We start from the raw sequence: 15,496 nt of genomic DNA, 5'->3' as shown, positions 1-15,496 counted from the left end.
CCCCCTGATTTGGTGCATACAGGGGGTATCCGATTGGTGCTTCTCTCTCCCATCAACGTTTCTCTCTCTTCCTTTCTCTCTCTAAAAGCAGTGGAAAAAAATGTCCTCAGGTGAGGATAAAAATAAAATAAAAATAAGGCTTAACACTAGCTTTAAAATGATCTTTAGTTAAAAGTTCTTGATGAAATTCTTATAAGAACCTTCCAAGCGATGGAAATGCCTTTCCAGAGGCACTCAAGTCCTGAATAGGGCTTGATTGAAGCACGTGGGGGAAGGACGTGTCTTTTTGACAGCACTCAGGAGAGAGCACTGGTCGCTGCCACTCGGCGCCCTGTGATGGGCTCCCAGGGAAGAGGGGCACTGGCAACCCAAGCAGCTTCACTAATGGGCTTTTCCACGGGCTGTACCAGCGTGACCACCTAAAGTGCTTCGTGCAGACCCTCGGGAGCTAAGCTCAGGATTCTCTCTGCCTTTTAAGATTCTTTAGGATTAACTGCATTCTCTAACACATGCCCAGGAAAAGTCAAGTGGCAGGGAAGCTAAAAAGTGAAACTTGTGTTTAAGTTTAGGTAGTGATAAGATGAAGGCAAGGGCAGCCCGAAATGAAAAGCTTGAAGGGCTTGAAAAGAATGTTTCATTGATAAATGTTGTTCACCCACAAGTTAATGGAAGATGCATGCCTTTGTTCTGCCCCTGGCCTCCTTTTGACCCGCCCTCTGTCCATTGGCACCTCTGACAGTAGAGCACGTGCAAGGATTAACAGTAGCTGAGCGTGCGTTTCACTGACAGGGATTCTTGTTCTTGGGCCTCATGAAAGCTTGTGGTGGGGAGGGGCAGAGATGAAGGTCGAGCTTCTTTGTGAACTTGGATTATAATACTATTTCTGTCCCCCAGTGCCTTTGGTAGTACCTTTATTAGAGCATGTGAGCAGAGTCTGTTCTCATGAATCCCATACCCACCTGAAGGTCCTCAGTTTTAAGGGGCCATGTGTGAAGAACATAGACAAAGCCATCAGGACAAGGGAATGCCCCTCAAGATACCGCTTGTCTCTGTGGACCTCTGGGTCCCTGTTAGCAATCAGTTTGTTTCCAGCTGAGGGCTGTAAAGTGAGTTTGCTGGACCACAACTGACGTTTTTATTAAACAGAACAAAACAGGACAGGTGTAAAATATCAGAGTGCATCACATTTAATACCGTTTTGTGAAACTCCTATTTCAGTTGTGTGTGTTTGTGTACTAAGTATTTCTTACTTTTGGGCTAATGGACAGATGTTTTTTAAAGCACTGATTTAAACCACGCAACATTCCATCTATAGCATCTAAAAGCAATATTGAAAAGCTTTTGGGGTTACTTGGTATTTTTCATTTTGATTTAAATGTGTTTGGCTTAAGTGTCTTTAGTGATCAAAACATGACAATTTGATTCCATTTCTGACCTTTCTGATTTCCCTAAACTAACAGGAGCCAGTTTAGGAGAAAATGTCAAAAGGATCTAATGCTCTTTTATTTTAAAGCAATATTGAGGAGCAAATGAATGACAGACTAGAATTAAAGCAATTTTAAAGCTTTTTTTAAAATTTTTTTTAATTTTTTATTTTTTCGAAGATCTCATTGTCTTTATTAAGCGATTTGTGAATCAGGCAGCATCCCATCTAGTAGTAACTGGAAGGGTATTCTGGTAAATTGTGCAAAATGGAAGATTTTTTTCCTTTTCATTTATTTATTTATTTTTAATTTTTTAATTGATTATGCTGTTACAGTTGTTCTATTCCCCCTTCATTCCCCCCCCATCCCCACCATTACCCCCCCTTTAGTTTATGACCATGTGTCTCAATTCCTTTAGATTCTACATTTCCCATGCTATTCTTGCCCCCCATCTATTTTCTATCTACTGTCTACGCTACTTATTTTCTGTACCTTCTCCCCCCTTCTCCTCCTCCCACTCCCCTGTTGCTAACCCTCCTTGAGATCTTCATTTCTATGTTTCCACTCCTGATCTAGCTGTCCTTTTAGTTTGCTTTTGTTTTAGGTGTGGTTGTTAATAACTGTGAGTTTGTTGTCCTTTCACTGTTCATGTTTCTTTAACTTCTTTTTCTTAGATAAGTCCCTTTAACATTTCATATAATAAGGGCTTGGTGATGATGAACTCCTTGAATTTGATCTTATCTGAGAAGCACCTTATCTGTCCTTCCATTCTAAATGAAAGTTTTGCTGGATAGAGCAATCTTGGTTGTAGGTCTTTGGGTTTCATGACTTGGAATACCTCTTTCCAGCCCCTTCTTGCCTGTAAGGTCTCTTTTGAGAAATCCGCTGACAGTCTGATGGGGACTCCTTTGTAGGTAACTGTCCCCTTAGCTCTTGCTGCTTCTAGGATTCTCTCCTTCATTTTAATGTTGGCTAATGTAATGATGATGTGCCTTGGTGTGTTCCTTCTTGGGTCCAACTTCTTTGGGACTCCCTGAGCTTCCTGGATTTCTTGGAAGTCTATTTCCTTTGCCAGATTGGGGAAATTCTCCTTTATTATTTGTTCAAATAAGTTTTCCACTGGTGGCCGTGCCTTTCCCCCTTCTGGTACCCCTATAATTCGGATGTTGGAGCGTTTAAAGATGTCTTGGAGGTTCCTAAGACTCTCCTCATTTCTTTGAATTCTTGCTTCTTGACTCTTTTGTGTTTGGCCATTATTTGCTTTCTTCTGGTCCACTCCATTGATTTGAGTCCCAGTTTCCTTTTCATTGCTATTGGTGTCCTGTGCAATTCCATTCATTTCAATTAGTTTCGCCTTCATATATTTGTCTAATTTGTCGGTATAATCAACCAGTTCTGTGAGGATCCTGATGACCAGTGTTTTAAACTGTGCGTCTGAGAGTTTTGCTATTTCTTCATCGCTTAGATCTATGGGCTCTGGGGCTTTGAGATCTTGCGACATTTTTGGTCTGTTCTGGCCCTTTAAGTCTGAGAAGCGGTGCCTTGGACTCCCAGGTCGCTGGGTTGTGACTCTGTATGTGGGGGCGTGGTCAGAGCGGGGAAATGGCGACCCCTCCTGCTGTTTCTCACAGCTGGGTGAGGATTAGCGTCTTAGGTGGTTCACCTGGGCCGGGCCACTCAGAGTCGCTGGGTTATGACGCTGTATGTGAAGGTGGGGTCAGAGCGGGGAAATGGTGGCGCCCTCCACTGGTGCTTGCCGCGGGGACCGCTGGGTCCCGGTCCAACCGCCCACTCCCTCGCCTGTCCGCCCGCACACAAATGCGCGACCACAGTCAACACGCAGCACCGCTCCCCCACTGTCTCCCCCGAGGTCGCTCGCCTGGTGGCTCGCTTGGTCGCTCACTAGGTCCAACCCTGCGCCTGGATTCCGCACGTCTGGATTCCACGCCTGAGTGCGTCTGACCGAGTGTTCCTATGCAATCCCGCTTCACCAGCTGCTGGTTTCGCCTGTTACCGGTCAGGCTGAAGAATTTGTTGTTAACAAACCTCCGAAAAGTTCAATTTTCCGTGTTCTGGCTGTGTTTTCTGTTACTAATATTTAGTTGTCTCTAAACTTGGTTGTGTGAGAAAGCACGGCACATCCACCTATGCCTCCATTTTGGCGGAAGTCCAAAGCTATTTTTATTTTTATGACAGAGAAAAAAACAGAAATCTCCCTTTAATTGCATGTTTTTCCTACTTGATGGTAGTTGGCTATAAAGTTAATTTCTCCAAAGCAGTTACTTTCTTATTACAAAGAGGGGCGCAGCACTTTTTAGAGATGTGCTAGGGAGGCTGTGTGGCAAATATTTAAAAAGGAAGTGTTGGCCCCGGCCTGCTAACTCCATTGGAATGTCCTGCTACGCCAAGGTTGCACGTCCAATCCCTGGCCAGGGCCCCTACAAGAAACAGTCAGTGAATGGATAAATAAGTAGAAGAGCAAAGCGATGTTTCTCTTGCTCTCTTCCTTTCTCTCTCTCTCTCTCAAATCAATAAATAAAACAATTTTTAAAAGGAAGTGGTAAAAGCAGTGGTCCTTTGTTAGGGACGACATATGCGTCCTAGATCTCCGCTGAGGCTAAATCTTGCCCAGAGGTCACTTTTCCTTTGCTGTACAGCTTAGGCCTACAGAGTAGGGAAAGAGAGGTTTAGAACTTGGCTTTGGGCCCAGCCTGGGGGTCCAGTTCTGGACCTACCACACTCTATCTGGGTGACCTTGGATGTATTGCCTCAGTTTCTGTAAAAAGCTGGCATACTTAAGTCATAGGTGTGTTATAAGAAGATACTGCTTATAAAACACCTAGCAGGTGCCTGGGCCATACGATTCAAATTCTCAGTTACTTTCAGTTCCTATCACTATTGCCTCATGATTTACCCAACCTCACTGCTTCCCCTTCCACCTGATCTTCTCCCTGCGTCCTAAGGTCAGTAGAGGTGAGGCATTTCCTAAATCTGTACATCTTTACCTTAGAGTGAATCTAAGTTTTTAGGACATAATATGAATTAGTTCTGTATTTATTGCCTTTATTATAAAGAACTCAGTAAAACAAGAACTGATTATATTGCATGTGACTTCATGGTACTTGGGAAATTTAATAGTGAGTTGAGGGTGGGAAATCCTAAAGAAAATCAGTTAGATTAGATAAGCTTCTTGGATAATTTGGGTAATCGTTTTGGGAATGCAGTGTCAGGAGGTAAAAAACAATGGTGAGTTAAGAACAGGAAGCCCTGTTCTAGTGTCTCTAACCAACCATCTCCTGTTCTATTGCCTGAAATTCATTCTTTACTTATGAGCAGTTTCACTTGACATTCAGTAGTTCCTGATCCTTTGTTTGTCCTGGTATAAAGAAACAGGAAAAAAAAGACTTCTCAAAATTTTTTATTCTGCTTACAGGAATTCTTTAAAACGATTGTCTCACCTTTTCTAAGTTTGGGTTGTCAAAGTTACACATAGGTAATTGGGGGGAAAAAGTTAAGAAGTTAGCCCCAAAAGCCACACAGCTTTATCTTTGTGAAATGAAACTGACCTCTGGTTGGCCCTGGAGGGGTAGCTCAGTTGGTTAAAACGTCACCCCAATACACCAGGGTTGCAGGTTTGGTCTCCTGTTGAAGCACATGCAAGAAGCAACCAATGAATGCATAACTGAGTGGAACAACAAATTGATGTTTTCCTCACCACCCCCAAATTAAAAAAAGAAACCTCTGTTTGCTTTTTCAGATTAACAACATGAAGGCCAAATTTAAGGAAACAATTGAGAAATGTGATAATCTGGAGCACAGACTAAATGATCTCCTGAAAGAAAAGCAGTCTGTGGAAAGAAAGTAGGTATAATTTGTCTGTTCTTTAAAATAGGTGTTTTATTTTAGCAGTAATTATATAAACAGTTAATTTCCTTCATTCCTAAGGAAACACTGATTTTCAAGTATTTTTAAACCTGTATCACCAGGTTTTTAGGAGCCAACCATGTACTGTGGTTTCGTGTTTATTAAAAAACATGGTGTGTCATGCCAGATGGATGCCATATAGGATGCAGTGTTCTCTCCTGATATCTGTGTGCTTGTGGTACATGCAAATAGTTTCCACTTTTTCTCTAGCAAGCAGTTTCCTTGTGCCCAAAGCCATGGTGACTGAGAAATGGCAGTTAGGAAAGAGCCTGTATCTAAGCTGGAGATGGCATGCATTCCGACCTTGGACAAGAATTAAGGCCACAGAAGTTAAACATAAGGCAAAAAACTTGTGAGCAGCACGGCAAGACCGTAACTACTGTTGTGTGGGAAGGCGGTTACTACTGATGGAAATGGCCTTTCTGGTTTAAGTTATATTCACAAAAGTAACTGGACAAATGGATAAAAATAAATTTAGGGGGGATAACTGTTCCTTGAAAAGCTTTTTTAAATAGATCCTTCACTTTGGAGTAAATTTAGATTTACATAGTTTACAAGGATAGCACAAAATTCCTATTTACCCTTCACACATTTTCCCCATTGTCAGAAGTTGGGGGTTTGGATTTTTTTTAAGATTGTATTTATTTTTAGAAAGAGGGGAAGGGAGGGAGAAAGAGAGAGAAAAAACATCTATGGGTTGCCTTTCACATGCCCCCAGTAAGGGACCTGGCCCGCAACCCAGGCACATGCCCCGACCAAGAATCAAACCGGTGGTGACCTTTTGGTTTGCAGGACAACATCCAGCCCACTGAGCTACACCAGTCAGGGCGGAAGTTGGATTTTTTTAAATAGTTTTTTGTATGTGTATGGTAAAAGTCTTTATAACATAAAATTTTCCATTTTACCATTTTGAAGTGTACAGTTCATTGGCATTAAGTACATTCACAATGTTGTTCAACTGTCACCATTTTCTGTTTCCGGAATGTTTCATCACCCCATACAGATACTTTCCACCAAAGATTTCTTTAACTGCCGTAAAAACACTACAATATTGGGAGAAATAAAAATCATAAATCCTTCTATACTTTTACCACCCTAACAAATTGAACTGTATTAAAGAATTAAAAAGTGAAAATTGTAAGTTTTCCTAGATCCTGACAACTAGAGGGTACCATTCTTTTTTTTAACTTTTTTTTATTGATTATGCCATTACATTTGTTCTATTCCCCTCCTCCATTCCCCTCCACCCTGGACACCCCTCCCCCACCATTCCCCCCCTTTAGTTCATGAACACATGTCTCAAGTTCTTTAGATTCTATATTTCCCCTACTATTCTTACCCTCCCCCCTATTTTCTATCTACTGTCTATGCTACTTATTTTCTGTACCCTCTCCCCGCTTCTCCTCCTCCCACTCCCCTGTTGCTAACCCTCCATGTGATCTCCATTTCTATGGTTTACTCCTGATCTAGCTGTCCTCTTAGTTTGCTTTTGTTTTAGGTGTGGTTGTTAATAACTGTGAGTTTGCTGTCCTTTCACTGTTCATCTTTTTTATCTTCTTTTTCTTAGGTAAGTCCCTTTAACATTTCATATAGTAAGGGCTTGGTGATGATGAACTCCTTGAACTTGATCTTATCTGAGAAGCACTTTATCTGTCCTTCTATTCTAAATGAAAGCTTTTCTGGATAGAGCAATCTTGGTTGTAAGTCTTTGGTTTTCATGACTTGGAATACTTCTTTCCAGCCCCTCCTTCCTTGTAAGGTGTCTTTTGAGAAATCTGCTGACAGTCTGATGGGAACTCCTTTGTAGGTGACTGTCCCCTTATCTCCTACTGCTTCTAGAATTCTCTCTTTCATTTTAATCTTGGCTAACGTAATTATGATGTGCCTTGGTGTGTTCCTTCTTGGGTCCAAGTTCTTTGGGACTCTCTGAGCTTCCTGGATTTCCTGGAAGTCTATTTCCTTTGCCAGATTGGGGAAATTCTCCTTTATTATTTGTTCAAATAAGTTTTCCACTCGTGGGTGTTCCTCTTCCCCTTCTGGTACCCCTATAATTCAGACGTTGGAACGTTTAAAGATGTCCTGGAGGTTCCTAAGCCTCTCCTCATTTTTTTGAATTTTTGTTTCTTCATCCTTTTCTGTTTGGTCATTTTTTTCCTCTTTCTGGTCCACTCCTTTGATTTGAGTCCCAGTTTCCTTTTCCATCACTATTGGATTCCTCTGCATTTCCATTCATTTCAGTTACTTAGCCTTCATATGTTCCTCTAATTTGTGACTAAAATCAACCAGTTTTGTGAGTATCCTGATCACCAGTGTTTTGAACTGTGTGTCTGAGAGTTTTGCTATTTCTTCATCACTTAGATTTATAGGCTCTGGGGCTTTGAGATCTTCTTGAGCCATGTTTTGATGTCTTCGTGCCTTTTACGTTTGAGGAGAGGCACCTTGGTGGTTACCGGGGTGGGGCCACCCAGGTTGCAGGTTTGTGATGCTATATTTGGGGGCGGGGTCAGAGAGGGAGCAATGGCAGTCCTCTCCGCTTGCCCAGTCCGCCTCACCGCTCGCCCCCACCTGCTTATCCGAGTGCAAATGTGCGAGTCTGCCACCCTGCGCCAGTCTCTGGGGCCTGCGAGATCTGTCTCAGTGCTCGCCTCTTCACTGGTTTATCTGCATGCAAATGTGCGACCGACTGCAGACAGCCAGCAGCGCCTCTTTCCTGGGCACCGCCTGTAGCTAGCCCGCACCTGGGATCCGTGCCCCCTGCTGCCTGTGCACCGCCGGATCTTTTTTGCCCGACTGGCTCCGTTGCTGGTTTTGCCCCTCTCACCGGTTTAGCTGAGTGGTCCGTTGTTCCCAGACTCCGTATTCGATTTTCTGTGTGGTTTGGTTGTGTTTATTGTTGTTAAAACTTTGTTGTTTTTAGATTTGGTTGTGCGAGGACAAAAAGTGTTCCCACCTATGCCTCCATCTTGGTGGAGGTCCGGTACCATTCATTATTGATGGTACCAGTGAGTATTCTTACAGATCCTTTGCTTTTCCTGTACAAACATCTTACATACATATTTGTTTCTATAAAATTAGAATAATACTAGATATTCTATTTTGTTAAATACTCTGTTTTGGAGTGTTTTTTTTTTTACATTGCACATTAGCTCTATCTTGAGCTTCATAATGGCTGTGTAGTACTCCATGTTGTGGAGGTCCCACGATATTTCAAGCAGCTCCCATTGATGGACATTTAAGCTGTCTCAGGTTTAACACTACTGTAAACAGCATTGCAGTGAACATCTTTTTGTGTGAGTGAAAGCTGTTCAGCGCAGTCCTGAGTGTATGTTCTATATGATGTTCCTAGAGGTAGAGCAGCTATGTCAAAGGGCATGTGAAATGACGTTCTGGTGATCTCAGAGTTGTTCTCAAGAGTCTGTACCACTACCCGCTCGAGTGCCATGTGTGGGAGTGCCTCTTCCTAGGTGTGAGCTCTTTGGTGTTCTTTTTTGTTTGTTTGTTTGTTTGTTTTAAGATTTTATTTATTTTTAGAGCAAGGAGAAGGGAGAAAGAGAGGGAGAGGGAGAGAAACGTCAATGTGTGGTTGCCTACCCCCTACTGGGGACAACCCAGGCATGTGCCCTGACTGGGAATTGAACTGGCAACCCTTTGGTTCACAGGCTGGTGCTGAATCCACTGAGCCACACCAGCCAGGGCTCTTCTGCATTCTGATACGTAAAAATTAAGTCTAAATTTGTGATTCTTGGCTTATGAGTAATATTGGGCATCAAAAATAAGGCCACTCCCTATTGAAAACCCTTCTCCAATAAATGCAGTGAGGCCAGATCACTTAACTCTCCAAGAATATCCCTTTTCCTTGTAACTTCTTTAGCATCACTATCCTCTCTAAAGCCACCTATTTAACTACTGACTGCAAAACAGAGAAGCAGAAGTTTCACCATGAATCACAGAATAGTTTTTGCTATGAAAAAATTTCTGTGCTTAAAAAAGAAAAATTGTGTTGAAGCTATACTTGGGTGAACTAGGGCAAAATTCTTGCTTTGTGTAGCTGTTGCAGTGGTGGCAAACCAGTCTCCCTGAACAGGGAGAGAGGAGTCCACCCTAAGTAGATTCTGAGATTGGGGCTCCTCTGTTCAGTCCCACAGCAGAAGGGGGTCTGTGTCAGCAGATGAAAAATGTGCTTTTGTCTTCCTTTGTTTTGCAAAAGGTGCACTCAGCTCAACACAAAAGTAGCCAAACTCACCACAGAGCTCAAAGAGGAGCAGGAGATGAACAAGTGTTTGCGAGCCAATCAGGTCCTCCTGCAGAACAAGCTGAAGGAGGAGGAGAGGGTTTTGAAGGAGACCTGTGACCAGAAGGATATGCAGATCACTGAGATCCAGGAACAGCTGCGTGACGTCATGTTCTACCTTGAGGCGCAGCAGAAGATCAACCACCTGCCTGCTGAGACCCGGCAGGAAATCCAGGAGGGACAGATCAACATCGCCATGGCCTCAGCCTCGAGCTCCTCCTCTTCTGGTGGTAGTGGGAAGCTGCCCTCCAGGAAGGGCCGCAGCAAGAGGGGCAAGTGACCTTCACAGAAACAGGTGTTCCTGAGACTCTTTTCCCTGGCACAGAGAGGGTGTGCTGGGGTCTAAATGTGAGGGTGGGCCCTAAATAAGTACAAGTGAGGATCAAGCTGCAGTTGTTTGGATCTTTCATTTGCTAGTGTTTGGTGTAATGAATGCAGAGGGCTGACGACTAGGAGAACTGTTGGAAAAGGATAGTGTTTTAAAAGGTGGCTGCTGTTTCCAACCTTAGTTCTCCAACCTCAGACATTCTAATGACCGTTTTGCCTTCTTACTTGATAGATGACCCAAATTTGTTGTGCATTTTTCTGTTGTATTTATTGAGTTGGTGTTTTTGACGTTCAGTTCTGGGGTCAGTAGGTAACATTACCTATTTCTAAAGCATCAAACCTCCCTGAGGTCATTGCAGCTGCCTTAGAGAGAGGTTCATACTGGCTACTGAGGATTTATGGAAATCCCCGAGCACTAGTCTCCTATCATTGTCATCCACCCCTCCCTGCCTCTGGGGAACTGAAGGACTAGTTGAATGTTATATGAAAAGAGGCTGGGCCTGTAAAGCAGGCACTGGCTTGTCTCCAGCAGCCATATCTTCTTGCTCTGGGGCTAGCCAGGAAAAACAAACAACCCAGGGCAGAATGAGTAGACCCAGTGTAGGGAAAATGGCGGTGTTTCCATTTTGTTTATTTTTGATGACTCTGTACCTCCCTATGAACCTCAAATAAGGAGGAGGCTTAATGGTGACTCCAAGGCTCAAATCTCAGAGTGAAGTTCCCAGTATCTAGCAAGAATGAGCAGGCAGATTCATCATCCATGAGAAAATGTTGAGTGAGGTCTCAGACTAGCTGCTAGTGTATTTTGCTGGGATCAGTATTTTTTGAATGTTTACAAAAGATTGAGCTGCATTTTCAGGTTGCGGCTAGAGGGAGCTTGGGCAGATTTTCAATTATGCTTTCAAGCTATAACCAAAGGCTGTTTCTAAATCCGAAAATAAGAATTTTAACAGAGCCCCCTTAAAACAGTCGTGTAATGCTTGTGGGCCAAAAAGTGGGGCTGTGTACTTTCTCTGGAAACATAGATGTCCAATAATTTCTGATAGGCCATGAGTAAAATTAAAGTAAGAGCCATTGGAACTTAGCTTCCAAAAGAGATAAGCCGACTAGCTTAACAAGACAAACTGCTAAATGATGAGTTTGTTTTCTGCTTTATAATTTGCCAAAGCTCAGATTACCACATTTCAGAATTTTTTAGCCTATGGTTAGGCTTCATCCCCTTTGACATGAATGTTTTACAAGTTACTTGTTAGCACACCAACCATATTGCTGATCACCACCCATCGTTGTGGGATGTGCTGCACAGCATTTCCCAAAGGACCTTACCTGTAACTGTGCAAAATGAATGTACTTAGACACTGTCAAGTTTTACTTAGGGCAGACCAACTGTGAGTCCCCGTCGGACTTACCAGATACCACAGATATCTTAGAACGAGAGCGGGAATGTAAAGCATAACCTAATTCTCTTTCCTATAAAGATTCTATTTTATTTAAAATCTATTTTTACACTAGTTAGAATCCTGCTTTTTTGGCCAAGTACTTGTCTTGCGTGTCTGACCTTGCAGAAGCTGGGGTGGATCAGAGCATACTAATGAAGAGAATTAGAAGTAGTTCACAAAGCTTGCTGCCTCCTCATTTCTCTGTGATCACCTCCATCCAGCGGCTCTACCACCAGCTGGGAGAACGCAGATTTTCCGTGCCGGTGGGATAAGTGTTCTCAAAGGCTGCACCCAGAGGATGGAACAAATAGGCAAATGTTTCCAAACTACTTGACTGTTTCTTTTAAATGTTGCAGAAAATAAAAATCGTAAGATATGTAAAGAAAATGTTTTTTAAAAACCAGTTAAAGGGATGTTTGAATTTGACAAAATTACATAAGATAGAAGCTGTTAGTGTTTTTTTTCCCCAGATGGAAATGAACCACTTAACATATCCATACTACCTTGAACAGTGAAATTGCATTAAAGTAACCAAACTTTGAAATGACTCTTCGCACGTGAAATTTGTGTTTCTCTGATTGACATTTGCTTGGGAGCTTGTATCTAAATCTGAGGAAGTGTCAGTGGCCTTGATTTCAACCTTGCAACATTGTAGCGAGCAGCTCGATTAGTTTCATCTTTCTGCCCCTTTGCTCCAACTTCCCTAATTAATACTAAGAACCTGAACAGATACAGATGAGGAAATATTATTTTAATTTGGAGGTTTGGGGTAGGAGAAGACCCAGGCACAACTCTTACACTAAAAGCAATGAATTTATATGTCTAAGACTTTTTTCTAGACCCGTCACCATGCTGAGATTTATTCTTGGAAACTGTCGCAAATGGGACTTGTTAGGGTACACTAACATAGATAAAGCGCCGAAGCAGCCACCTCCTCCTTGCTTGTGCGGTGAAACGGTCCTCCTCAGAGGGGCTGGGGCTGAGAAACTCTTAGATAGTCAGCCGAGTGCAGGGACCTGTCAGATCACGAACGAGCCACCTTCTGTCATCACTCGAAAACCCCTCTCCTAGTGCAATCGGAATCCACAAACTACACATACTACCCTGAAGATGTGGTTGCCGTGCCCAATGCTGCATTGCTCGGGCTGGTGACAAATTCTGGCTTGGGGGATGAAGTCCACGGGCTCATCTAAAAACAAAGTCACAACATTTGAAGAAAGCTGTTTCGTTTTTCTCCAGGATAAAACTGAATTAACTGTTGTGGTGTTTCTGCTATGGTAGTTCTTCCTTGGCTGCAGGAGGGAAATTTTTCAGGAGTCTTGAGCCCGAACTCCTATTCCTTAATGTGCCAAGGGACAACTAAACCACTCAAAGACATCACCTTCGGCGAGTTCAGGAGGCCACCAAGTGGAGTGTTCCCTGGCATGACTCCACCACCAGCCAGACTTCATTCTTGCCTGCAGAAATTTCTGAAATGGGAGTCCTAAGGTATCTACATAGTGACCTCACCAACAGATGGAACTTTTAAAGGTAAATTTTTTAATGACAGGGAAGAGTGAAGTGTAATAGAGAAGCTTTTCCCCTCAGGAACCCCAAGTTTTACCTCTGAGTCAAAGCCAAGTGTGTCCTTAGAAGTTGATTTACCCCCCAAAAGCTTCACTGCGGTTAGTCAGCATGGAGCAAATGAAAAGACATTCTTTGGATTTATGCATTAGGGGACTTCAGGGAAGTTATATAAGGCTTTTATTTTTTTTACTCTTTATAGGGGGTAGGGAAAGGTTGTGGCCTATTTCTCCTGATTAGCATCATAATCTGTTCCTTTACGTGCTCTTTTCATTTTTTAAAGTTAATGGGAACCCTTACCTTGCATCCCAGAAACTCACACGCCTGCCTGGGAATGTTCACTCTTTTCGATAATGGGTTCTATCAAACATTAATTTTGAAAACTATTTCCAGAAGCCAAAAGTATTTCAGAATTATTTTAGCTAGTATGCTTTTGGAGCAGTCCCTCGCTGTCATTCTGGGTGCTTCGGAGAGCACGAGAGGGGATTTTGCATTCTTGCTGCTTTGAAGAGGGCCAGGAAGAGTTGAACAATCTGTTGTTCTTTACAAGATGATTATGGTCTTCGGGGCCTAATGTCGAATTGCTTTGGGTCAGAGACTTCTCCCTGGAACCATCTGGAAAATGCGGTTTGGGACTTGGCACAGGGCTGTGCGGGTGCAGATAACATTTGCTACTCCAAGGCTAATTATCAAGCACACCAAGTGAGCTAAAGCCGCTTCGCTGCTCTTCAGACCATGTTCTAAATCCCCAGACCTGAGACTCCTTTCAGTTTCAGCCTCTCAAAATAAATGCAGAGAGAGGTCTGTCCAGGGGGTGGAGTCGCTCAAAGAGTGAAGTCACCTGCAAGGTCTTGGCACGTGAAAGTTTGCAGTAACCCAGGAAAAATCTACCCTAGCCTGTGACGGATGGTGCCATTCTGTTCAAAAGATAAACTTGTAGCCCTGGGCATAACTGTTGAATAGGAAAAACAGTTCTGACTTGGCCTCCGCCTCTTTTGTCATCTTTGGCTGGAAGAAGCAGCAGGTCTCAGAGCAAACCTTGTACTTTTTTCTCTCGTTTAAAAAGCAAGAGGCAGCCCTGACTGGTGTGGCTCAGTGGATTGGGACTGGTCGTGCAAACAAAAGATCACTGGTTTGAATCTTCAGAGTGCATGTCTGGGCTGTGGGCCAGGTCCCCTGTTGGGGGTGCGCGAGAGGCAACTGATTGATATTTCTCTCCCTCTCTTCCCCTCTCTCTAAAAATAAACAAATTCTAAAAAATAAATTAAAAAGACAGGCCACCCCTGGCTAGAGTGGACCAGTTGTTCAGAGCATAGTCCCGTAAATCAAAAAGTTGCAGGTTTGATTCCTAGTCAGGGCACATGCCTAGGTTGTGGGTTCGGTCTCTGGTCAGGCGCATATGAGAGGCAACTGATCCATGTTTCTGTCTCATGTTGACGTTTCTCTCCCTCCTTTGCCCTCTCTAAAATCAGTAATTGTATCCTCAGTGAGGATTTTTTAAAATTCAATTAAAAGATAAAAATATTTACTAAAAGAAGAGCCCACTGAAACCCCTGCAGCTGTAGCGTCTCCTGATTGTCAGTGCGCAATCCCTTGTTCGTGGCCCAGTGGGCCACACTTTCAGACCTTCCCCGGAGGACTGGGCGGAGTCAAGTGCCATTAAAAGAATGAGGTGTTTCCTCCACTTGAGAAACTTGCCTGTATCACTTTACATCATTAACATAACGTTAGCACCCAAAGGCCTTGGGTGCTAACGGAAAAGAAGAAACACAAACTAATTTCTTGGCAGAAGGACAGATCACAAAGAAAAACCTGGAAGTGGAGAAGAAGAGTAAGTGGAAAATTTTAGGAGGAATAAGGAGAATTGCTGTCTTGGAAACCTTCCAGTGGAAAGCAAGCAAATTGTGATTTATCACGCATAGCCAGAGGGTCCTCCGGCAGCCTTTTCCAGGAATTATCTTTTGTGAAAGACTTAGCTTTCATCCCAGCTTTGCCCACTTGCACGCTCTAACTGATTAGTTTATGCTTACGTGGAAACCGTGAGCCGGAAAGGGTTTGCAAAAGGGACAGCAATGGAAGGGCCACGTCACACAGCTCCCTTACTTCCCCACTCCACCTGTCCTTGCGGGGGGAGAATGAAAATCCTCTTTTCAAAATGCATGCCTCAGGAAAACAGCTTCACTGCATTTGTTTCCACGCTGCAGAAAATCAACACTAACTGGCTTTGATCCCAAACAGGGCCAACTGCAGAACGTTGCGATTCTGCAGCCAGGAAGAACCCGGAGGCCTCCTCCGGCCACCCCCCTCCCCCGCCAGCACATTCGACTTCAATTATGTGGGAACATGCCGGGGCCGGGGGCTGCTGCCAGAACTGTCCTGGCCCCGATGGAGGAGGCCTCGTGCTGTGGCCCAAAACCTTTCCTAAAAGTCCACACAGGATCTTTCAGTTGCTGCCAATACTACACTTTCTCTTTGGCGAGATTCCTGGCTCTCCTGAGCCAGAGTAACTCTAAAGCTCTCTCCTGTTC

At 43.5% G+C, this 15,496-nt stretch overlaps 1 protein-coding gene across 1 annotated transcript in view; it reads left to right on the top strand.

The window, feature by feature from the left end:
- BRAP (BRCA1 associated protein) overlaps window positions 1-11,952 on the top strand; it is a 32,125-nt gene extending 20,173 nt beyond the window's left edge. The window contains exons 11-12 of the mRNA XM_037133471.2: window positions 5,182-5,285; window positions 9,556-11,952. Coding sequence (XP_036989366.2) covers window positions 5,182-5,285; window positions 9,556-9,919 — 468 coding nt within the window. The 3' untranslated portion in view covers window positions 9,920-11,952. The remainder of the gene's footprint in view (window positions 1-5,181; window positions 5,286-9,555) is intronic.
- Window positions 11,953-15,496: the final 3,544 nt, after the last annotated feature.

Source organism: Artibeus jamaicensis, unplaced genomic scaffold, assembly GCF_021234435.1.
Source record: "Artibeus jamaicensis isolate MK-2021 breed Jamaican fruit bat unplaced genomic scaffold, CSHL_Jam_final contig_525, whole genome shotgun sequence".
NCBI classification, from domain to species: domain Eukaryota; kingdom Metazoa; phylum Chordata; class Mammalia; order Chiroptera; family Phyllostomidae; genus Artibeus; species Artibeus jamaicensis.
Note: the sequence above shows the minus strand (reverse complement) of the source record. Positions and strands in the feature narration are given on the sequence as shown.